The 24518-nt window shown below is 39.4% G+C and overlaps 2 protein-coding genes across 3 annotated transcripts; one reads left to right on the top strand and one right to left on the bottom strand.

Moving 5' to 3' along the window:
- The first annotated feature begins 475 nt into the window (after positions 1–475).
- On the top strand, positions 476–5148 carry LOC137071549 (leukocyte cysteine proteinase inhibitor 1-like). Its single transcript, XM_067439665.1, has 3 exons — positions 476–550; positions 828–929; positions 4988–5148. The coding sequence occupies exons 1-3, from the start codon at positions 476–478 to the stop codon at positions 5108–5110; spliced, it is 300 nt and encodes a 99-aa protein (XP_067295766.1). The 3' UTR covers positions 5111–5148.
- A 1099-nt stretch (positions 5149–6247) lies between these two features.
- LOC137071548 (cathepsin Z-like) lies at positions 6248–14410 on the bottom strand. Of its 2 annotated transcripts, XM_067439664.1 has the most exons (7): positions 14292–14410; positions 12808–12816; positions 12479–12642; positions 6955–7134; positions 6700–6850; positions 6458–6623; positions 6248–6373 (listed from the first exon to the last, which is right to left on the bottom strand). In XM_067439664.1, the coding sequence occupies exons 1-7, from the start codon at positions 14408–14410 to the stop codon at positions 6248–6250; spliced, it is 915 nt and encodes a 304-aa protein (XP_067295765.1). The 2 variants fall into 2 exon arrangements, with proteins under 2 accessions (XP_067295765.1, XP_067295764.1); XM_067439663.1 differs by lacking the exon at positions 12808–12816.
- Positions 14411–24518: the final 10108 nt, after the last annotated feature.

Here is a 24518-nt window from a genome sequence, read left to right as displayed (position 1 = left end):
ACACACACATTAATAATAATATATATAGAATCGGTGGGAGAAAAACAGGAAATTTTAAAAATGTTTTTTTTATGCCTGCCAAGAACAAAACAGTGCAAAAAGGGTGGAAGGAAACTTGAAACTTCATTACATTTAGGAAATAATCCATTAAACAAGTTGCGATTTGAGGAGCGTACACTAATATTTAACTTCAAGGACATGCCCATAATACTCATGACTTCTCATGAATACCCCCACTGGAACAGGTTTTCCCTGTAACTGAATATTACGCAACCCCAAAGTGAAACTCCGCCCATTCATTCATTCATTCCTTCATCCATATAGTGCCCCTTTGATGACATCACCTGGAATAACAGTGAGGACTCACGTCATGTGATTCTGGCAGCATAAATAGAGGATCAGAATCAATCTGAGAGACAGACTGCCTGAAAATACAGTTTATTTCATCCAGACTTTGATCATCAGCACTGCAGCAATGTCAGAAATGGAACATGGAGGATGGAGCGATGAGCAGCTTGTCGATTCAGAGGTGGCGGAGATCTGCATGAAGGTAGGAGACAGAATCACTCATGTAGTAAATGCAGTTTGTGTTCAAACACAGTCCCGTACAATGATCTATTTTTGTGCTGTAATATAATTTGTCATTTTTAAAATAACTTTTTTTTAAACTCTTCACTTCACCTTTTACATTAGTTTTCGGATACTCGGATTTCTGATATTTTCTGCAACCTGTCTGGAGACTAGGCCTACTACTATCTTTTTGACATAATGATATGAATTCTATTTTTTAATCATATTGAATATAAAATGTGCATTTGTTTATTCAGGTGAAGCCACAGATTGAGAAGATGTTGAATACCACTTTTGAAGGCTATATTCCTTTCAGCTTTAAGAGTCAGATTGTGGCCGGAACAAACTACGCGGTCAAGGTAAATTGACCTGTCATCCAGTTAATTTCTCAGAATTGAAAGATGGCGCCGATAGTAATGGCATGCCGTCTGATCCTCTGTTGTTTCCACTTGTTTCTTGGTCTGTTTGAGTGTTCAAATTCGTTGGCTATAATAAGTCAAAATGTGGCTACATCGTTAAAGTACGATCGCCAAATGCTGCTCAATATTAGATCTATTGTTGCGTCTCACGCCAACAAGGATATGACTGGCCCGAGTTCCAGTTTACCCCCTCCACCTCTGCTGACTGATATACCTTGGTGGTTGCGCCGGGTACCGTGTGCTTTTTCCGGGAGGAAACGGCGCAGGAGGAGAGGAAAGCGGGGGGGCATCGCTGTTAGACTGAGATCCTGCATGGCTTCTCAAATGACACGTCATCCTTGTCTGGATGTTGCGTGGCCAGAGCTGGATCGCGGCTTTTACATCTCACGGCGTTCTCTCGAAATTCCTTATCAATGGATTGTGCCTCTGTCAGCGGATACGTTACGGCAGCCTCTTCGCAGACGCTCACCTCGTTTTCGGCGGGGTGGGGTGGACTATCATCATCTTCGTCCGCTGTGTCGGGCGTCACATATCGCCTCACAACAGGTCGGTGACTCATCTTCAATCAAAATGGCTGTAGTAAATTCGAGGTCGCTTGGAAACAAGACGTTTATTCTCAACGACTTTATAAACTCTGGCAACTTAGATTTTTGATTTGTGACTGAGACCTGGCTATCTGTCGGAGATAATAGTCCTTTCTCTGATCTTACTCCTCTTAATTATAATTTTTTTAATTCTCCCCGTTTGTCTGGCCGGGGAGGTGGCCTGGCATCTGTTTTTAGAGACAGTTTTTGTTGCCGAATAATAAAAACGGACACTTTCACAAGCTTTGAAGTTCAACTATTTTCAGTGGACTCCAAGAACTCATTGGTGGTAGCAGTGGTTTATCGTCCACCAAAATCAAACAAAAACTTTATTAATGAGTTCTCAGAATTCCTAGGTGGCATTACCCCTAAATTTGAGAAAATTCTAATCGTTGGTGATTTTAATATTCATGTTTGTTGTGACTCCACAGTATTAGCGAAAGAGTTTATTAGTCTTATTGATGCTTGTGATTTCTCTCAATGGGTGAAAGAACCAACACACGCACAAGGTCATATTTTAGACTTGATACTTACACATGGCCTTTCTATTTCAGACATTCTTATTGGTGATTTAAGTTTTTCGGATCATATGCCTATAATGTTTTCTGCTGATATTTCCTGTCATACTACTGAAATCACTAGACCTGCGAAATGGTTACGTGTTGGCTTATTTGGCCCAACCACTGTTGTAAATTTTTCCGCAGCATTCAATGAGGCTTGTCATCTGCTTTCTTTTGATTATCTTACTACTGTGTTAAATGTGGATGAGCTTCTTAACATGTTTAATTCTGTATGCACCAGTGTGTTAGATAGTGTTGCCCCTTTGAAACTAAAAAAACATAAAAACAAAGTTGAACCATGGCTAAACAGTGAAACTCGTAGTTTAAGACAAGCCTGCAGAAGAGCAGAACGCAGGTGGAAAAAGGATAAACTCCAAATATCCTATGAAATCCTACGGGAGTCATTAATTATATATCAAAAAGCGGTGAAAGTTGCCAAATCTACATATTTTTCGGAGATAATTTCAAATAACACAAATAATTCCAGGGCTTTATTTAAAGTATTGAATTCTGTTTTTAATCCAACAAGTAATAATTATTTAGTGGAGTCTTCTTCTTTGTGTGAAGACTTTTTGAGATTTTTTGTGGATAAAATAGATTCAATTAGACAGTGCATTACTCCCTGTACTGATGACCCTGCAGAAGTTTTGATTCCCACTAAGTTTATAAATTCATTTGAGCCGATTACTATGCTGGGTTTAATGGATTCAGTTGTTAAGCTGAAGCCTTCTACCTCTGCTCTCGATATTGTTCCTACCCAATTTTTTAAACAGGTATTTGATAGTGTTGGGGTCTGGATTCTAGAAATTATAAATAAGAGCCTTCTTTCTGGGTCTGTTCCTGCTTTTTGTAAACATGCTTTGGTTAAACCTCTGTTGAAAAAGCCAAACCTGGACACAACTGTCCTATCACATTTTAGGCCAATTTCTAACTTACCGTTTATTGCAAAGATTTTAGAGAAAGCTGTGTTTTTGCAATTAAATAGTTTTTTGGCCACTAACAGTATTCTAGAAAAATTCCAGTCTGGTTTTATGAAAAATCATAGTACTGAGTCTGCACTTCTAAGAGTACTGAATGATATTTTATTACTAGTTGATTCTGGGAACTCAGTAATTTTAGTACTCTTAGATTTGAGTGCAGCTTTCGATACAGTGGACCATAGCATTCTTTTATCACGCCTTGAAAAGTGTGTGGGAATCCAAGGAACTTCCCTGAGCTGGTTCAGATCTTATCTTAGTAATCGAACCTTTTCAGTAGGTATTGGTCATGCTACTTCATCTGTAGCATCTCTTACCTGTGGTGTTCCTCAAGGGTCTATTTTGGCTCCCTTTTTATTTTCCCTTTACATGCTTCCACTAGGTTCAATTTTTAGGAAGCATGGAGTGTCTTTTCATTTGTATGCAGACGACACCCAAATCTATTTACCCCTAAAACATAATGACAAGCATGGCTTAGAAACATTGCTTGCATGCTTAGCGGATGTACAATCTTGGATGTCTTTGAATTTTTTGCATCTAAATGAGTGCAAGACTGAAGCAATTGTCTTTGGGCCTTCAGTTAAAAAAGGAAATCTAAATCTTAACTGTGGTAAACTAAACTCTTATATCAAACCAACGGTTAAAAATTTGGGAGTTGTTCTTGATCTGTCCCTTAAATTTGACAAACATATAAATTCGGTTGTAAAATCATGTTTTTTCCATCTTAAACTACTGTCTAAAGTCAGATCTTTTTTATCTTTAAAAGACCTCGAAAGAGTTATACATGCCTTTGTTTTATCTCGCTTGGACTATTGTAACTCTTTGTATATCGGATTACCTCAATCTTCGATTGCAAGGCTTCAGATGGTCCAAAATGCCGCGGCTAGGTTTTTAACTAAGGTTCGTAAACGCGAACACATTACTCCAGTATTAGCGTCTCTTAATTGGTTGCCAGTGCATTATAGAGTTGAATTTAAAATTTTGTTGTTTGTTTATAAGTCGTTAAATGGTTTGGCACCTGCATATCTGTCAGATATTTTGATTGTAAATAAGTCAGTTAGATGTTTGCGATCCTCAGACAGTATTACATTGGCATATCCTAGAACAAGATTGAAGTTGCGAGGTGACCGTGCGTTTTCAGTGGCTGGTCCTAGGTTATGGAACAGTCTTCCATTATCTGTGAGGTCTGCATCGTCGATATATGAATTTAAATCGAAGTTACAGTCTTACTTTTTAAATCAAGCATTCCATTCATTATAACTCATGGTTTCCTTTTAAGCTTAAATTTAGTGATGTATTGTTATTATTATTATTATTTTTTTTAAATTATTATTATTTTATTTTTTTAAATTTCTCTTTTATTGTTGTGTTTATATTATTATTTATTATTCTTATTTTTATTACTGTTCTTTGTACAGCACAGTGGTCAACTTTTGTTGTGTTTATTTGTGCTTTATAAATAAATAAATGAAATGAAATGAAATGAAATAAATTAGTGTTTTTAATTTTTATGGGTTTTGAGTTTGTGAATTCATAACTGAAACTCTTCCAGGCACAATTTGTATGTTTCTAAAATGTGTCCTGTAAAGTGTGTCCAGTAATATATCCATCCTCTCTGAAAGGTAAAATGCATCAAGTCACTGTAGAAAGTATCTCTGGATCGATGAGATAGCGTTGGATAAAACGTAAGATAACGAACGAAGCGTTTCTGCACACTCAAATCTAGTCGGCAATGGTCACTGTAGAAGAAATCGAGATGTGTTTGCTGTCATGGAAAATTATTGCCTTTAGGTCAGTGTCAATGAGAACAGGGTTTATGAGAGATCACTTATAAATCAAAGTGCATTTCTCTCTCTCTCTCTCTCTCTCTCTCTCAGGTGGTCGTCGGTTTGGATACGTGTGTCCATGCGATGATATTAGCAGCTCCTCCCTGCAATGGAGGAAAACTGACTGTGAATGAGGCCCACTACCAGAAACTCAGTGATCCTATCGTTGTCTGAACATATCTAACCTCATACAGAAAATAGTGTGTGTGATGTAATAAATGAGCTTTTACACACACAATGACACACACAATGAGCTTCCATATTGTATAGAGGAATATACTATAAACTGTTTCATTCCTCAATATTAAACTCAATATTCAAACCCTCAGTGCCTGTGTCAGTGTGTTTATGTGAACAACACCAAATTCACTTACTAAATAAACATTTCTCAATACACAGACTGTATTTTACACTATATATTATGAAATTAAATCTTGTTCATCTCAAACTCGTCATTCCAAACCTGTACAATCTACGGAGATCTGTTACACCCCTATCCAGACCAGAGGTCATAAATCCTCTGCTTAATATCATTAATTCATCCTTGACATTAGGATATGTAGCCTACCGTAAACTTTTAAGTTGGCTATAGGCCTAATTAAACCACTTAAAAAACACAACTTGATCTTAAAAACCACTTCAGCTCTACACCCCCCCTTGGGCAACTTATAAATGACTTACAACTGAACATTATTATAAAGCGTTACCCAATCTTGAATCAAAGGTCCAAACCATTTGTTAAAATTAAAAAGGATTATTAAAAAGTTGTGGTACTTGACTGCTGTAGCAATGAATATAGACACAGTTTAGATGTTAGTAATTTGACCTGATGTACCACTCAGTTAATTTAAAGCAACAATAAAATAATTCAAATAACAAGGAGTAAAACCTGATAAGACTTTTATTGAGTGTGATTGAAAACAGTGCAGTGATTAAACCTATCCATGAAGCAAAATCCCCCCAAAAAAGGAAATGAATAAAATCAAACTCTACTACACCAAAGAAAACCCCAAAACCTATAGGCATGTATCGGCACACAAATCATTAGAGGATCATTGGCCATTTAAAACATCCTAAAATGTGAAATACACCAGTATAAAAACAATTGATTGTTTTTCCCTTTGTGTTCATTAAGTGATGCATTTTTAAAAAAAGAACAAAAATCATTCCAGAGATCTCTATTAAAAACCATTAAAAACCAATCCTCTGCATCTGATCTTGGGCAGCATTAGAAAATCATTCTTGCCCTGGATATAAATGCCTTCTAGAATTTGTCAAGTTTGAAGACTGCACTTTCTCTATGAACAACATCTACAGGTAATTCTTGGGTATGATGGGGTCTCCGTACATGCAGTCCTCTTCAATGGCGAGATTGTAGTGACTCCCACTACCGCCCTCGAATGCACTGGTGACTATTCTGAGCCAGCCTTTCTCTCCCTAAATAACAAGAGCAGGACATAGATTCAACATCTTGATTTGTGTATAGCGATTCACCAGCATATCTTTTCAGGATTTGCGTACCCATGGCTCTCCCCAAGAGTTACGAACAATCCAGTACTCCACTCCACTCTCATCAACGCCCCAACCAGCTACAGAGACGATGTGATTTATTTCGGGATCTTGTACGTATTCCCAATACAAGCCACCAGTGTACGCATCAAGCTTCTCTGTTGCCCTAATACCACAACTACAAAGACAAAGTGTAAAATCTCCAAACGTTGGTTCAAATATAAGACCTAATAATACAAATCCAGTCTGTATACCTGATGGGTCCTCCAGAATAGATCTCAGCTTTCATCTGGTCCAGCCCATTGACTCTGCCATAGTCTCCAACTTTCCAGAGGGTGTAGTTCGTGATATTGTTGCACACGCCAAAGGTTGTGCAGGTTCCACACTGATTAAAGGGTTTACATTCTGGAAGAAAAAACAGAATAGCACATTAAATTATTACTGCAGGCCAATCATATTGATTGCATATCCAATCAAGCAAGATGCTTAAACCAGACAACATTTTTTACCCTGATCCTTGGCCTGGTAGTTGTTGCAGGTTTCATCAGGAATGCCGTTAGTGTTCGCATATTTCCACACTTTAGAATGATCTCCACCATGGCAGGAACCCGCACTGCCACAGTCAATCACGTTCTGGACAGAGAGATATGCAGGAGGCCATGCTGCTTTCCGCTTGATGTTGATACGATCTGACATAGAGAAATAAATCAATGACTTCGAAATTATGACTTGTTCATTGATCTGACGCAACCCGACACAACACCAACAGTATTAATTAATAACACATTAAGGAGTAGCCCTATTTTAAACAGGGTTTTAGCTACTAATGAGAAAAAAGGTTGCCTTTATAAGTGGAATGACATTGAATAGCTATGAGCAAATGCGTTCCTGAGAGGATTTTATGCAAGAACAAGAACGCAAGCCTTGGCGTAGAAAGAACAAAAAAGGTGGCAGCTTTTATTGAACATATTCTGATGGGTTATTATGGGGAATATGATGATTAATATCTTTCAATCATGTAATGCTCTGCAGAAGAGAGAAATTATTCTCACTGCTTCTCTTGTGAGAAGTGAATCTCAGTTATACTGATCCACAGCTTGTGATTGGCTGTTCACTACTGATGTCACAGCTAAACGTCTGAACTCAGGATCAAAGCCTGAGTTGACAGAGAAAGCTGATGATCAGCATCATGCTCAATTCTGAAACTGCTCCATTGGGCTGTGATTATGGGGTGTGTTTCAACCGAACCAGGAAAGACATCAATTGGATAGACCTACAACCAATCAGAGCAACGAAGCGAGGCGTTTGTCAAATGTCAACAGACAGAGCTCAACTGCACTGTGTGGCCAAGTCCGCGCTTTTTTCTCGGTTGGTTTTCTATGTCCAAGTGTTGAAGCGACTATTATGTGATATATAGACCCATGAGTGCGAATTTTAGCAGGCATCCTTGCAAAAATAACACATTTTACCCCCCAAACACCATTTTTCCCCCGGAGAACCCTCCGAGAAGCTATTGTTTAGGGCTACCCTTGGCAACCCTGTCTGCACGCACGCTGAAAAAAACGATCTTTGCCGGTGTTGTAAAAAAATAAAATAATTTAATGATAAACAGAGTACTTACCCAACATGATCATCATCTTTGAGAGAAATTGTGAAGGTGAGTGCCGATACAAACAAGCTCTCCGTTTAGGATTCAATTAAATATAATCCAAGCCCCTTTGATGACGTGATGATTACGTTACTGTTAATCATCTGTCCGTCATCGTCTAAAGCCCGCCCTGATGATTTCATTGGTCCGAACAGTTTCTGTTCGGGGATAATTACTCCTCTATGGAGCGATGCCAGACCGAACTGCCCGACCTAAAAATATTGTGGGCGGGGCTAAGTTCGGCTGGCATCCAGGCTACATCATGGTAGCAACAAAGCCTGAATAGATTGGTTTGGTTTTGTCAAATCAAAACTAATCCTGTAATCCTGAGTTTGTTAAGCTACCATCATGGTACAGGCCCCAGGTTAGGATTAGTTATTATGTTGACAAGCGCGTGTGTTGTTTAAGACTTAGTTTAGAGACCACGATTAGAGAACTGCTTGCTAAAATTCATAAAGAAATATTAATATTCATCATAGTTCAAATCACAAGTTTCACCCACAGTCAGGTGATTGACACTATTGGTGCGAGACGCACTCGCAGTCGCAATCATGTCAGTTTATGATTTGTGTCTAACTGATCGCATGGTTTTCGGTTAAAATGTCAAAATTATCGCATCTTATTTGAAAAACATTTAAAAATTACTGCAATATCATAATTGTTATTATTTTGTCAGCTTTATCACGGGATTATGATGAATAGGTCTATGCATGTTTTAACCAAGAGGGAAAAACGAGACATCCCGGGTGTCCTGAGACACAGTACAGTGCTCTTCTGTAAGGTGTACTGTATCATATAGCCTACCTTCTGACGTTCATATTTTGTTCTGTAACTGGAAAATAAGGGAAGCTCGCCTCACGAGCAGCCTACATGATCCGCATTATGAGGCGCTCACGCTTTAGTAAAGAGCGCAACATCTAGCCTACTGTTTGAATTTTGATACAAATTTAACAAGAAGTGGTGTTATGACAAAATCAGTTTATTTATATCTCAGTCATGCCCCCATCTTTCTGGAAAATGCTTACTGTTTACTTTAACTGTAAAAAAGGGAGTCTTTGATTCTTGTTTTGAAGGCATGAAATGAATGAAAAGAATTAAGGCTATATGTATTATTTCTTACATTTTACAGTTAAATTATTATTATTATGTAATCAGGGAGTTTTTTTTAATGTCAAAAGCACATTGTTCCAATATTAACTGACAACCTCTTTGCACTTCAATAAAAATATTATGACTTTATGATATTTGTCATATTGTTTTTGCTGTAGCTTTTAGGGGGTTATTTTTCCTGTAAAGATAGAGATATATATCGTATATCGAGATATAGCAAAATATCGCCCAGCCCTTGGGTAAGTGCTATCTGGTAACCATTGTTGATATTTTAAATCACCAAAACAAACACGCCCCTACCCCCAAAAAGGGTCCCGCCCCTATTTTGATAGCTCCACCCCACACATATGTAACCAAGGCAATGACTATGGCAGAAACTGTGTGTAACTAATCCAGGTCGAAAATTCAATGAAAAAGTCAACCCTTCCATCACAAAAACACAAACTTGTTCTCATGAACAACTCGATAGTACACAAGCCTCGACAGTCCAACTGACGACATATTACAATTATGACCAGATTAGAGTTATAGCGATCACAAAAACACAAACTGTTCTCATGAACAACTCGATAGTACACAAGCCTCGACAGTCCAACTGACGACATATTACAATTATGACCAGATTAGAGTTAGCGATCACAAAAACACAAACCGTTCTCATGAACAACTCGATAGTACACAAGCTAGTCCAACTAACGTCATATTACAATTATGACAGGATTAGGATTATATAGATTATGAAAAGAGGAAACAAACATATATTAGGAGCATAGTATCTTACTTGTAGGATTGTGACTTGTACTTTGTGAGCTGACGCTTGAAACAAACAGTGAGGAGATAGTTAGATGCTCCATACAGTGTGGAAATGAACAGGTCTTTATCATTGCTGAAGTGAGCCACAATGCGATCGCAAATGGACAAACAAGTGAACATGACATACAAGCATATTCAAGCAAAAAACAGCATATATTAGTTCTCAGCTAATGTCCGTTATGTGTGTCTTGTGTTTTAAATAATGACGTTGAGCCTCTCTTCTCACCATCAATAGTAGGCACGCCCCTTATCTGCTGATTGGCTACAAGTTTGTTATTCCACTCAGCCCGAGTCCTTTTTCTAAAACGGTTTTGAAATAACACTTACCCCACCTTTAACATTTTAACAACATTTTCTCTCACCTGCCAAAGCACTAGTACTTCCATGTGCCCAGTACTGGAAGTACTGGGCAGCCAGCGGCTGGCATCCAGGCTACATCATGGTAGCAACAAAGCCTGAATAGATTGGTTTGGTTTTGTCAAATCAAAACTAATCCTGTAATCCTGAGTTTGTTAAGCTACCATCATGGTACAGGCCCCAGGTTAGGATTAGTTATTATGTTGACAAGCGCGTGTGTTGTTTAAGACTTAGTTTAGAGACCACGATTAGAGAACTGCTTGCTAAAATTCATAAAGAAATATTAATATTCATCATAGTTCAAATCACAAGTTTCACCCACAGTCAGGTGATTGACACTATTGGTGCGAGACGCACTCGCAGTCGCAATCATGTCAGTTTATGATTTGTGTCTAACTGATCGCATGGTTTTCGGTTAAAATGTCAAAATTATCGCATCTTATTTGAAAAACATTTAAAAATTACTGCAATATCATAATTGTTATTATTTTGTCAGCTTTATCACGGGATTATGATGAATAGGTCTATGCATGTTTTAACCAAGAGGGAAAAACGAGACATCCCGGGTGTCCTGAGACACAGTACAGTGCTCTTCTGTAAGGTGTACTGTATCATATAGCCTACCTTCTGACGTTCATATTTTGTTCTGTAACTGGAAAATAAGGGAAGCTCGCCTCACGAGCAGCCTACATGATCCGCATTATGAGGCGCTCACGCTTTAGTAAAGAGCGCGACATCTAGCCTACTGTTTGAATTTTGATACAAATTTAACAAGAAGTGGTGTTATGACAAAATCAGTTTATTTATATCTCAGTCATGCCCCCATCTTTCTGGAAAATGCTTACTGTTTACTTTAACTGTAAAAAAGGGAGTCTTTGATTCTTGTTTTGAAGGCATGAAATGAATGAAAAGAATTAAGGCTATATGTATTATTTCTTACATTTTACAGTTAAATTATTATTATTATGTAATCAGGGAGTTTTTTTTAATGTCAAAAGCACATTGTTCCAATATTAACTGACAACCTCTTTGCACTTCAATAAAAATATTATGACTTTATGATATTTGTCATATTGTTTTTGCTGTAGCTTTTAGGGGGTTATTTTTCCTGTAAAGATAGAGATATATATCGTATATCGAGATATAGCAAAATATCGCCCAGCCCTTGGGTAAGTGCTATCTGGTAACCATTGTTGATATTTTAAATCACCAAAACAAACACGCCCCTACCCCCAAAAAGGGTCCCGCCCCTATTTTGATAGCTCCACCCCACACATATGTAACCAAGGCAATGACTATGGCAGAAACTGTGTGTAACTAATCCAGGTCGAAAATTCAATGAAAAAGTCAACCCTTCCATCACAAAAACACAAACTTGTTCTCATGAACAACTCGATAGTACACAAGCCTCGACAGTCCAACTGACGACATATTACAATTATGACCAGATTAGAGTTATAGCGATCACAAAAACACAAACTGTTCTCATGAACAACTCGATAGTACACAAGCCTCGACAGTCCAACTGACGACATATTACAATTATGACCAGATTAGAGTTAGCGATCACAAAAACACAAACCGTTCTCATGAACAACTCGATAGTACACAAGCTAGTCCAACTAACGTCATATTACAATTATGACAGGATTAGGATTATATAGATTATGAAAAGAGGAAACAAACATATATTAGGAGCATAGTATCTTACTTGTAGGATTGTGACTTGTACTTTGTGAGCTGACGCTTGAAACAAACAGTGAGGAGATAGTTAGATGCTCCATACAGTGTGGAAATGAACAGGTCTTTATCATTGCTGAAGTGAGCCACAATGCGATCGCAAATGGACAAACAAGTGAACATGACATACAAGCATATTCAAGCAAAAAACAGCATATATTAGTTCTCAGCTAATGTCCGTTATGTGTGTCTTGTGTTTTAAATAATGACGTTGAGCCTCTCTTCTCACCATCAATAGTAGGCACGCCCCTTATCTGCTGATTGGCTACAAGTTTGTTATTCCACTCAGCCCGAGTCCTTTTTCTAAAACGGTTTTGAAATAACACTTACCCCACCTTTAACATTTTAACAACATTTTCTCTCACCTGCCAAAGCACTAGTACTTCCATGTGCCCAGCACGAGCCGCAGTACTGGGGTATGTGTTGGTTGCGTGTGGTGCTGACGTAGTTGATGCCGTCTATGTTTCTCCAGTCCCATTCTTTGGGGGGATCTTTTAGATTCATATATTCATAAGGACGTGGTCCAGTCCTGAAGAATACAAGAAAAAGTTGTTCAGTCACCTACATACAGTATATTCTTCATAAAACCACCGAAAGTACATTCATCATACATAGTATCAAGGGAGGAAAATTCAGGAAAAAACCTCATGCAGGCCATCTGTTCTGTGTTCACAACCAAAAATCTGAAATGAACCTTAAACCTCTCATGATGGCTACCTGTTCACCTCTTTGCTGTGTTTTTCTCATCATAATTTCATGTGATGAATTGCCATGACATAAAAAGTGCTGATCAAAAAATGGGAAATCTGATTCACGCACTACGCTGGAAATCAAAAGTAAATTTGAGTGCATTGCATTGTGGGATACAGCGCTGTGGTTAATACTGCACCTACACTGTAACAAAATATTTAGAATAAAAGTTACCTGGTTGCCTTAAAATTTTGAGTTCATTGAAATTAAAATTGAGTTAATACAATGACAATTTTTTGAGATTCGACAACCTTAATTAAAATATTATTAAAAGATTTTGTAAGCATATTGGGTAATTGTGTGTGTTTTATTTCTGATGAAGCAGTGAAACATGCCAAATAGTGCTATTTTCATGATTTATCAATTTTTATGTGGTTCAGATACCATACTATTTTGAGTTTCTATTTTTTAAACAAATTTCCTTCATTGTATCAACTCAAATTTTTAATTTCAATAAACTCAATTTTAAGGCAACCAGGTTACTTACTTTTTTTAAGTTAAACCAACAAAAAACAACCTTTTTTTTTTACAGTGTATTAACAAATCTGTTCCAAGCAGAAAATTCTTATAAGATACACATTTTATACGACAAAAATAGTAAAAGTAGTAGTTTTTCTGAACATAGCTAGCCCATTTGAGCCAGGATTAAAAAAATAATAATATCATAATGTACCAACGCCCAGCTTGGCTAATATCTATCAGATGCCAGAGCACAATATTAAAAGGTTTTATTCTGTCATGATTTGCTCACCGTCAAGATCTCACAAACCTGTTTGAATTTTTTTTTTTTTTTCCTGAGCACAAAAGATGATATTTTGAAGAATGTTGCTGACAATATAGTTGAGCGTAACCATTGACTTCCATAGAAAAAAATAGGCTACTGGTTTCCAGTTACCTATATTCTTCAACATATTTAACAGAAGAAAGAATCCCATACAGATTTGGAACAACACACGGGTGAGCAAATTGGTGACAGGAGTTTCATTTGGGGTGAACTAACCCAAATTAACCGTGTTAAGCACAACAGGAAATACATTAGCATGAAAAAACAATCACAGGAAATAATTAAAAATGTTTGCATATTTCACAGCATGAGATTATATTGAACGTTTATTTTTTTGCTTACAGACCCAGAACCGATTTTTTTTATTTATTTTTTTTAATCTTTTTTAAAAGACATCTCAGTAACATTATTGCTGCCTTTACGAGCTATCGGAATTATCGTAAATTATTTGTCAAATTTTATTTGTGATATTTCACGTAAAAGCAGCATAGCAAGTCGCCTGACTCGATCCCTAAAACTGCTGTCTAGGTAGGCAGCGCACTGGATTTTGAGACAGAGTTTCAGATTTCTTGCAGTAGGTTACTCGGGAATATAAATCACATCCTAAACCGTATAAAGTTTAGAAAGGTGATGATCTGTCATACTTCACTTCTTGTAGGGTTGTCCGCGGCTGGGGTCTGTAGCAGGGGTCATCCTCATTAAAATACTGTCCGGCGAAAACACCCGACAGAGTAAACAGAGAAAAGAGCAGCACGCGACCCATGTTGAATCTCAGGCGGTCATGATCATCACTGAATCTGAGCTGCGGTTTTATTCTTCGGGTCTGCCAGGAGAAGGGGTGGAGAAATGATCGAAACTAACTCTTTTATTGGATATCTCCTAACGAAAAAAAAAGGTTTATAAATATTGTATATTTGTCAGATGCTTCCAAATGACTCTAAAATTTCTTTAGAAACAGAATTCAGTCCATGCTGGTTTTTCTTCATTCTTTATGTCAAATTCTTATCTTGTGTCAATGGTGATTTCTAAAGAAGACAACTCAACAGATAATGTAACGATGGAATATTTAACGACAACACTTTTAATCTAATGAATTTCAATCGGAAGTAAAATTCGCCACGTTTTCTATGATGGGTAGATTTAGCGGTACGGTTAGCATAAGGGGATAAAATATACAGTTACACAGACATTTTGAGGGGCAGTGGCCAAAACCAAAAAAAGTGGCACAAAAAAAAAAGGGGGGGGGGGGGGGGTTGAGTATAAACTTAATATAGAGAATGAATAACAAACCTTTTCCAATACTGTAAATACAACTGTTAGGCTTTAATGCTCATTCAGTGTATGTTGATGTAATTATGCTTCCAAAAAGTTGATTCTGTGCTAATTTGATTTCTTTTCTTTTTTTTGTTCTATTGGAGATTTAAGTAGCAAATGAGAATCACTAAAATTATTTAATATATTTTGAGACAAAGGTCTTGTTTATGATTTTTGTAAATCATATGCAACAGATTTACAATAACAGAATATGTAAAAGTATGGTGGGGTAAAAGGCATATTTAGCATGATAATAAACAGCTGACTGACTTTAACATTTGTTGACATGACATGGTTATGAGTCAGATGATTAATATATCATATTAAGTTGGGTGTCCACCTTAAAGATAATCATCATATTTATAATAAAAATATGATAATAATCATAGGATGTCATATAATGCAAATATATTTAGTCGTTACTGTAAAACTTTATTAAATTTTACGGGATTTCAGTCATTCAGTCATTTATATTAACAATTTATTATTTACTGAACAATGATGAATTATTTTAATTCATCAAATCAAACAGAAAATTATGCTAACTTTGCTAAAGAGATTTTTTTTTTTTTTTTTTGCACAAGTATGACCTTAGAAGGTCACATTTTTAAAAGCACATTTTTCTTAGGGTGTACATTTAGCCCCATTGTACCCTACCCTATAATACAACTAATTTATATTTATATCCTTTATTACTTTAAATTAAAAAAAAATATATCATAAAAGGGTGAGGGAGGGAAGGGGGCAAGAGGGGCACCTTAGCCGACGAGGGCAAAGGGGCAGTGGCTCCAGCCACCAGGCCACCCCACGTGCACGGCCCTGGTTACAGTGATTTTATGGCATTCATTTGATTTCTTCAGAGACAGAAGTAACATGTAGGCTATTTGTTTTTGTCTGAAGGCAATTAACTCCAACAGCCTTCCTTCGCTTACCTTTATTTTGACGAGCTGCAGATATTTTAAGGCGCTATACTGCTATACAGGTCCTTCTCAAAAAATTAGCATATTGTGATAAAAGTTCATTATTTTCCACAATGTAATAATAAAAATTAAACTCTCATATATTTTAGATTCATTGCACACCAACTGAAATATTTAAGGTCTTTTATTGTTTTAATACTGATGATTTTGGCATACAGCTCAGGAAAACCCCAAATTCCGGTCTAAAAAAAAAAGCATATTTCATCCTACCAATAAAAGAAAAGGGTTTTAATACAAAAAATTCAACCTTCAAATAATAATGTTCAGTTATGCATTCAATACTTGGTCAGGAATCCTTTTGCAGAAATGACTAATTCAAAGCTGCATGGAGGCGATCAGCCTGTGGCACTTGTGACGAAGTGAGTCTAGGTATGTAAATCACTCTTCACAGAAAAGAACAAATATAATTTTATACATTTTACAAGTGCAACACATTTGATAGGCTTATTTTTTTTATTCAACTCAAGGTGGGTTCATTTCCTTTTTTCATGCACCTTGCTTATTTAAATCAGGGAGGGGGGAAACAGGGAAAACAAAACAAAACAAAAAATCTCATGAAATCAAATAATCACATAAGCCTCAGTGGCTCACAAGTATCTTTCAAAAAGAGACAGAAGAATTTAAACATTTTCATAGGAAAGTCACAAGAGGTCCAAAACAATATTTCTGAATATCAAAATTCAGGTAACGCATTTGAATGTTCATGTTATCAAATAAAGTTCAAAAGAAACGTGATGTATGGGGGTGTGCTCGTATAAGTGTGTGTGTGTGTGTGTAGTATGGGTTAAATGTCCACTAACCCCATCCTTTTAGACAGTCAGTAGGGATTTAAGGCCTCGTTGAGTAGGAAGGATAACTGTTCAAGGCCTACCTGAAGTCCAATGTGCACCAGAGGATTTTCAGTCTGCCCAGGACAATCCAGTCAACCTCATCAGTCGTCACGGCATTCCAACCCCGCTCAGTTCAAAACACAGCTGTAGACGAATGGCGTAGCAAACCTCCAAACTCTCGTCCACTGTGCAACTGGCTTGACATGGTCATCTGTGTGGGTTTGTCGTGTCATTGTCAGCGTCCTTTTTCCCCAGCATTTATGATCGATTGATACAGCTTACGTCGACCCAAACACTACTAGGGAGCAGCTTGCTGGAACTATAGTAGTTGCAGCAAACGAAGCGCATCTCATGTGTAATCTTCCAGCACATCACTTTTTTCCACTCTTTAACCTTCTCAAGACTTCAGACAGTTCTAACCTCTCTTTTGCTATCGTTTGTCACTTCCCAATGAAAAACCTCTATCCTTGCTTCATCCCTTCCACACACACCTGTGATCCTTTTGGATTGGACTTCCACTTCCTTCTGATTACTGACTCCTCCCACTTGTTGCATTGCATTGTGGGTGCTGTAGTTCATTTCCGTTACACACTGCTGAGGTGTTATGGAGGCCCAGGATGCCTCGATAGCGGCCTTAAGCTCATCCAGAGTGTTGGGTCTTGCGTCTCTCAACTTTCTCTTCACAATATCCCACAGATTCTCTATGGGGTTCAGGTCAGGAGAGTTGGCAGGCCAATTGAGCGCAGTAATACCATGGTCAGTAAACCATTTACCAGTGGTTTTGGCACTGTGAGCAGGTGCCAGGTCGTGCTGAAAAACTAAATATTCATTTCCGTAAAGCCTTTCAGATGGAAGCATGAAGTGCTCCAAAATCTCCTGATAGCGAGCTGCATTGACCCTGCCCTTGATAAAACACAGTGGACCAACACCAGCAGCTGACATGGCACCCCAGACCATCACTGACTGTGGGGACTTGAGACTGGACTTCAGGCATTTTGGCATTTCCTTCTCCCCAGTTTTCCTCCAGACTCTGGCACCTTGATTTCCGAATTACATGCAAAATTTGCTTTCATCCGAAAAAAGTACTTTGGACCACTGAGCAACAGTCCAGTGCTGCTTCTCTGTAGCCCAGGTCAGGCGCTTCTGCTGCTGTTTCTGGTTCAAAAGTGTCTTGACCTGGGGAATGCGGCACCTGTAGCCCATTTCCTGCACACGCCTGTGCACGGTGGCTCTGGATGTTTCTACTCCAGACTCAGTCCACTGCTTCCGCAGGTCCCCCAAGGTCTGGAATTGGTCCTTCTCCACAATCTTCCTCAGGGTCCGGTCACCTCTTCTCGTTGTGCAGTGTTTTTTGCCACACTTTTTCCTTCCCACAGACTTCCCACTGAGGTGCCTTGATACAGCACTCTGGGAACAGCCTATTCATTCAGAAATGTCTTTCTGTGTCTTACCCTCTCGCTTGAGGGTGTCAATGATGGCCTTCTGGACAGCAGTCAGGTCGGCAGTCTTACCCATGATTGCGGTTTTGAGTAATGAACCAGGCTGGGAGTTTTTAAAAGCCTCAGGAATCTTTTGCAGGTGTTTAGAGTTAATTAGTTGATTCAGATGATTAGGTTAATAGCTCTTTTAAGGCGGGCGTACACGGTGCGAATTCGGACACTCGGGAGTTCGTGAGATATTGCAGATGCTACAAGTCATTTAATTTGAACATTGCATCAAATCAGCTGGTACACGGCACGACTGTTTGCCCCGCGAGCGGAACGCGAACCGGACTTCGAGTTTTTGAACGCTGGCGCCCATTTTATGGACACCGCATCAGAGCCCTTTGTCTGGACTGCACGGGCGCGACCAAAGAAATGTCGCCGGAAAAGAGAGAAGAGAGCCGGCGTCCTTGTAAGGCTCAGACGTCGTCCCCTCCGACCTCCTCTCCCAACCATTTTGCTGGCTAACGTTCAGTCACTGGACAACAAACTCTGTGAACTGCGGGCACGCATCTCATACCAACGAGAAACAAGGGACTGTTGCATTATTTGCCTCACAGAAACCTGGATGTCTGCAGTGGTTCCAGACTCAGCCATCGAACTTACGGGGTTCTCCGTGCACCGCTCGGACCGAACGAAAGAGCTCACGGGGAAAAGCAGAGGTGGGGGTGTTTGTTTATTTATCAACCACTCGTGGTGTGACGAAAGGAACCTACACTCCATTAAATCCTTCTGCTCCCCTGATCTGGAATTTCACATGCTTCTGTGTCGACCATTCTGGCTACCGAGAGAATTTACAGCAGTCATAATGACAGCGGTTTATATTCCTCCTCAAGCCAACACAGATCAGGCACTCAAGGAACTGTATGGGAATATAAGTGAGCAGGAAACCGCGTACCCAGATGCAGCGTTTATTGTTATGGGGGACTTTAACAAAGCTAACTTTAGAACAATAGCTCCAAAATACTTCCAACACATCACCATCAATACGCGCGGTGATCCAGTACTCGACCATTGTTACTCTCCTTTTCGGGATGCATACAAATCTCTCCCGCGCCCACCTTTCGGCAAATCAGATCACTCCTCCATCCTGCTCCTGCCTGCTTATAGGCAGAAACTGAAACGGGAAGCACCCGCCCTCAGGACCATTCAACGCTGGTCGGACCAATCAGACGCTACACTACAGGACTGTTTTGATCACGTGGACTGGGACATGTTCCGTGCAGCGTCTGATGACGACATTGAGGTGTACTCAGAGACTGTAATGTGTTTCATCAGGAAGTGTGTTGAAGATGTTGTACCGACAAAAACAATTCGTAACTACCCCAACCAAAAACCGTGGATTAATAGCGATGTTCGAGCAGCCTTGTCTGCACGAACATCCGCTTTTAAATCCGGTAATGCTGATGATCGCAAACAAACCAGTTACGATCTCAGGAAATCCATCAAAGCCGCGAAAAGGCTATATAAAATCAAAGTTGAAGAACAATTCAACAACAACGATCCAAGAAGTATGTGGCAGGGAATCAGTAACATCACAGACTTTAAAGGGAATAAACCAGCTATGGTGAACATTGCCGCCTCTCTGCCGGATGAGCTTAATAACTTTTATGCTCGTTTCGAGGCTCACAACACTGCCCACACAGAGAGCGCTGCCGCGGCTGCTGCAGGAGACGCGAGTGCACTCACCGTATCCGTCGCGGATGTAACCCGATCCTTCCGACGGGTAAATATCCGCAAGGCAGCGGGTCCTGATGGCATTCCAGGCCGCGTGCTCCGAGCATGCGCATTCCAACTAGCCGGTGTCTTCACAGACATTTTCAACCTTTCCCTCTGTCTGTCTGTGGTTCCCTCGTGTTTTAAAAAATCCACCATTGTGCCCATACCAAAGAGAAGCAAAACCACCTGCTTAAATGACTGGAGGCCCGTAGCTCTCACACCCATTTACAGCAAGTGTTTTGAGAGACTCGTCAGAGACTACATCTGCTCTGTGCTGCCTTCCTCATTGGATCCACTACCATTTGCGTATCGTAGTAATCGTTCTACAGATGACGCTATTGCTTTCACCCTACACACTGCTCTCTCTCACCTGGAAAACAAGAACACCTATGTGAGAATGCTGTTTGTGGACTACAGCGCTGCATTTAACACCATAGTGCCCACTACACTTGTTGCAAAGCTCCAGAATCTGGGACTAAACAGATCTCTGTGCAGCTGGATCCTGGACTTCCTGACAGGCAGAAGTCAGGTAGTCAGAATGGGCAACAAAACGTCGTCCTCGCTGACCCTCAACACTGGTGCTCCTCAGGGCTGTGTCCTCAGCCCACTCCTGTACTCCCTGTACACACATGACTGTACAGCTACACACAGCTCCAACGTCATCGTCAAATTCGCCGATGACACAACGGTGATAGGCCTGATCACCGACAATGATGAAACGGCCTACAGAGAGGAGGTAAGCACCTTGACTAAATGGTGTCAGGAGAACCACCTCTCACTCAACACCGACAAGACCAAGGAGCTGGTGGTGGATTTCAGGAGACAGAGCCGAAAACACAGACCCATCACCATCGACAAGACACCTGTGGAGCGGGTAAGCAGCTTTAAGTTCCTCGGCGTTAACATCAGCGAGGATCTCACCTGGACTGCACACACTGACGCAGTGCTCAAGAAGGCACATCAACGCCTCTTCTTCCTGAGACGGCTGAGGAAGTTTGGAATGAGCTCCAGCATCCTCAGATCGTTTTACACTTGCACTATAGAGAGCATCCTGACGGGCTGCATCACTGCCTGGTTCGGAAACAGCACCGCTGGCAACCGTAAAGCTCTGAAGAGGGTCGTGCGAACTGCCAGCCACATTGTTGGAGGTGAGCTTCCCTCCCTCCAGGACATCTACACCAGGCGGTGTGTAAGGAAAGCCCGGAGGATCACCAGTGACTCCAGCCACCCGTCCCATAGACTGCTCTCTCTGCTGCCCTCAGGTAGACGTTTTCGCAGCATCCGATCCCGCACTAGCAGGCTTAGGGACAGCTTTTTCCCACAGGCTATTAGATTACTTAACATTCAAAACTAATACACTCACCATACTCCCACAATAAGGCATACCACACACCGCACTTAACTTTAAGAGCCAACACTGCACTATATACACACACATTGCATTTAACATCTACCTGTTACATCAGGCACATCCATCACATTTCTTCCAGTTCATGTACAATCTGTGGCACTTCAGCATTTTTATTTTTATGTGTATATATGTCAATAATGTAGTTTGTATATTCTGTGTAATTGCGTAAACAATGTATAGTGTAATGTGATGTTAACTGTGTGTATGTATATTGTGAGTATAATGTGTAGTGTAGCACTAACTGTAAGCATGCCAATGGTACACTGTGTGTACTGACTATGTATGTGCACATGGCACATTTTACCTGTTGAAGTTTGTATGGTTATATGTTAACTGTTTCTGCAAATTTCTGGAGCATGCTCCCAAGAATTTCACTTACCGAGGCACATGTGCTGTGGTAATGTGACAATAAAAAACTTGAACTTGAACTTGAAAATCGTCATTTTGCATCATAGGAGGAATTTTTCCAGAAATAAAATGCATAAATCTCTTGTCTCAGGGAGATATGAGGGGGGAAAGCACAATAATTTGAATATTCTCCAGGGTTTCTACTGATACAAAGCCATATGCTAATCGCTGAAGTAACCCTTTAAGAGAACCTTTTCATGATATGCAAATTTTTTGAGATAGGAATTTGGGGTTTTCATGAGCTGTATGCCAAAATTATCAGTATTAAAACAATAAAAGACCTGAAATATTTCAGTTGGTGTGCAATGAATCTAAAATATATGAAAGTTTAAATTTTTATCATTACATTATGGAAAATAATGAACTTTATCACAATATGCTAATTTTTTGAGAAGGACTTGTATAAGAATTGTTTTTTTTTGCGTTAGGGTTACCCATTTTTATTAGTTTTACTTGCTAATTAATTTACTAAAGTAAAATCTAACTGATTTGCAGGGGTTGTATTTAACACAATCCAGCATATATATATATATATATATATATATATATATATATATATATATATATATATATATATATATATATATATATATATAATTTTTTTTTTTTTTTTTTTTTTTTTTTTTTTTTTTTTTTTTTACAGTGTAGGACATATATGATTGAAAATACATTAATATTGTGCAATTTGTATATGTGTTTTTTGTTAAGTTCACGAGCAGGCTTTGGGATAGGAGCTGCTTTGCTCCAAGTTCATGGTGATACAGCTTGTGCCGTTGCATTCTGCTCCAGGACCTTGACTGAAGCAGAGTGCAGATACTCCCAAATAGAGAAGGAGTGTCTAGCTGAAGTGTGGGCATGTGAGCGGTTCGCCCGCTATCTTCAAGGCTTGGAGAAATTTTGCCTGCAAATGGACCACAAACCTTTGGTCCCACTCATTAACTCCTATGACATTCATCGGGCCCAATTACCGTGTCAGCGGTTACTAATGCGCCTCATGCGCTTCAATGTGGAAGCAGTGCATGTCCCTGGGAAATGTTTGGTGGTGGCGGACACACTTTCTTGGATTCCTCTTAGAGGGCACTGCCGCTCAGAGATGGAGGATGAGGTGAAGGCATACGTTGAAGCAGTTGTCACATTGAAAGAAGTGTCACAATCAAAACATGTCATTAGAGAGACCACGGAGGAAGATGCAGATCTTCAGGCAGTGATGAGCTTTCTCAACAAGGGTTGACCAAAGTATATACCCTTCCAGCTGAGTGGCTATCATACTGCCAGGGCTTCCTTGTCTGTTGTCAATGGGCTGCTCCTGTACGAGGACATGATTGTCATTCCTGAGTCGATGAGGGAGGAGGTGTCAAGTCGAATTCATGAAGGGCATCAAGGTCACACCAAGTGGCGTCAGAGGACAAAGATCTCAGTTTGGTGGCCTGCAATAGGCAATGACATTAACAGGAAGGTCTCAATGTGCACCTTTTGTCGAGCCCACAAACCCACACAAAGCAATGAACCCTTGATCACTACCCCCTTGCCTGCTGGTCCCTAGTGCAAAATTGCAGCAGATTTATGCAAGTTGAATGGTAAAACTTAGTTGTGGACTATTACTCGCGCGACATCGAAATAGCCCATGTTCAGACACCATCCAGCTTCCATGTCATCAGCAGACTGAAGTGCATGTTTGTAAGATGGGGAATTCCCAGGGAGCTTGTATCTGATAATGGCACACAGTTCACCTCAGCTGAATTTCAGCAGTTCTGTGCAGACTATGACTTTCACCACACAACTTCAAGTCCTCATTTCCCCCAAGCCAATGGAGCTGCGGAGAGAGCAGTTCAAACTGCAAAACAGATTCTAAGTCAACCTGACCCTCATATGGCACTAATGTGCTATCAGGCTAATCGATTTTTAGATTAATCGTTTTTTAAAATCTGGTCGATTCAGAATCGATTCTCTAAGGCCACGAATCGATTTTTTCCCCCATATTTATTTCCGCTAACATTGAAAATAAGATTAACGTAAATCGAATTACTAGTCTTCTCCACTAGATGTCACCCAATTGCCTTGCGTGATCTTACAAAGGAGCAAGAGGCGCACATCATTTATCCATTCAGTGTTTAAAATGGCAGCTGCCGGTGCGTTGTCGCCTTTTATAATGCTGAGGTGAAATACTGTAGTAATACTAAAAATCAGCGGAACCATTTGATGTGACAACACACACACAGCCGAGCACACAACTGCTAAAAATAGATCACATACACACGAATGCTTGCCTTGCATTAGGATCAAAATTGAGCAGTCACTAAAGCACGTACGTTAGCCATTATAGACATATTCAAATTATAGTCCTTATACAGCGCAGGATCAATAATTCAAACCCTAATAGCTTATATTATAAACAGATTTCCTCAAATAATAGTTAGTCCACAGTCAACTTAAGTCAGCACGTTAAGGTATTGTCCGTTACCACGGCAACTACTCCAGGAATTAACCATAGACTGTAAAAAAATAATGAACACGTTTCTAGCGTATGAAAAGTAAATGCACACATGACAAGCGGCAAAATCGCAAGAAAAGCTTGTCGTGTACAGAAAATTGCTACCAAAAAAATCATCCAATATCCTTTTTATGTTTAGAATAAATATATCAATATCCATAAAATTCTTCTCAGATATATATTTTTTTAGAGTAAAGTTTCATTAAAGTTATATTTAACAATTGTATGGATTTGAAA

The sequence above is a fragment of the Pseudorasbora parva genome, chromosome 3 (assembly GCF_024679245.1).
Source record: "Pseudorasbora parva isolate DD20220531a chromosome 3, ASM2467924v1, whole genome shotgun sequence".
NCBI classification, from domain to species: domain Eukaryota; kingdom Metazoa; phylum Chordata; class Actinopteri; order Cypriniformes; family Gobionidae; genus Pseudorasbora; species Pseudorasbora parva.
The sequence above is the reverse complement of the archived record's forward strand: the minus strand, read 5'-3'. Positions and strand labels throughout refer to the sequence as shown.

Coding starts and splice junctions, on each gene's coding strand:
- LOC137071549 (XM_067439665.1), top strand. CDS start 476: ATGTCAGAAATGGAACATGGAGGATGGAGCGATGAGCAGCTTGTCGAT. Junction 551..827: donor TGGCGGAGATCTGCATGAAG/GTAGGAGACAGA, acceptor TTGTTTATTCAG/GTGAAGCCACAGATTGAGAA. Junction 930..4,987: donor GAACAAACTACGCGGTCAAG/GTAAATTGACCT, acceptor TCTCTCTCTCAG/GTGGTCGTCGGTTTGGATAC.
- LOC137071548 (XM_067439664.1), bottom strand. CDS start 14,410: ATGGGTCGCGTGCTGCTCTTTTCTCTGTTTACTCTGTCGGGTGTTTTC. Junction 7,135..12,478: donor AAGTACTAGTGCTTTGGCAG/GTGAGAGAAAAT, acceptor TCTCTATGTCAG/ATCGTATCAACATCAAGCGG. Junction 6,374..6,457: donor ACTCTTGGGGAGAGCCATGG/GTACGCAAATCC, acceptor CTTGTTATTTAG/GGAGAGAAAGGCTGGCTCAG.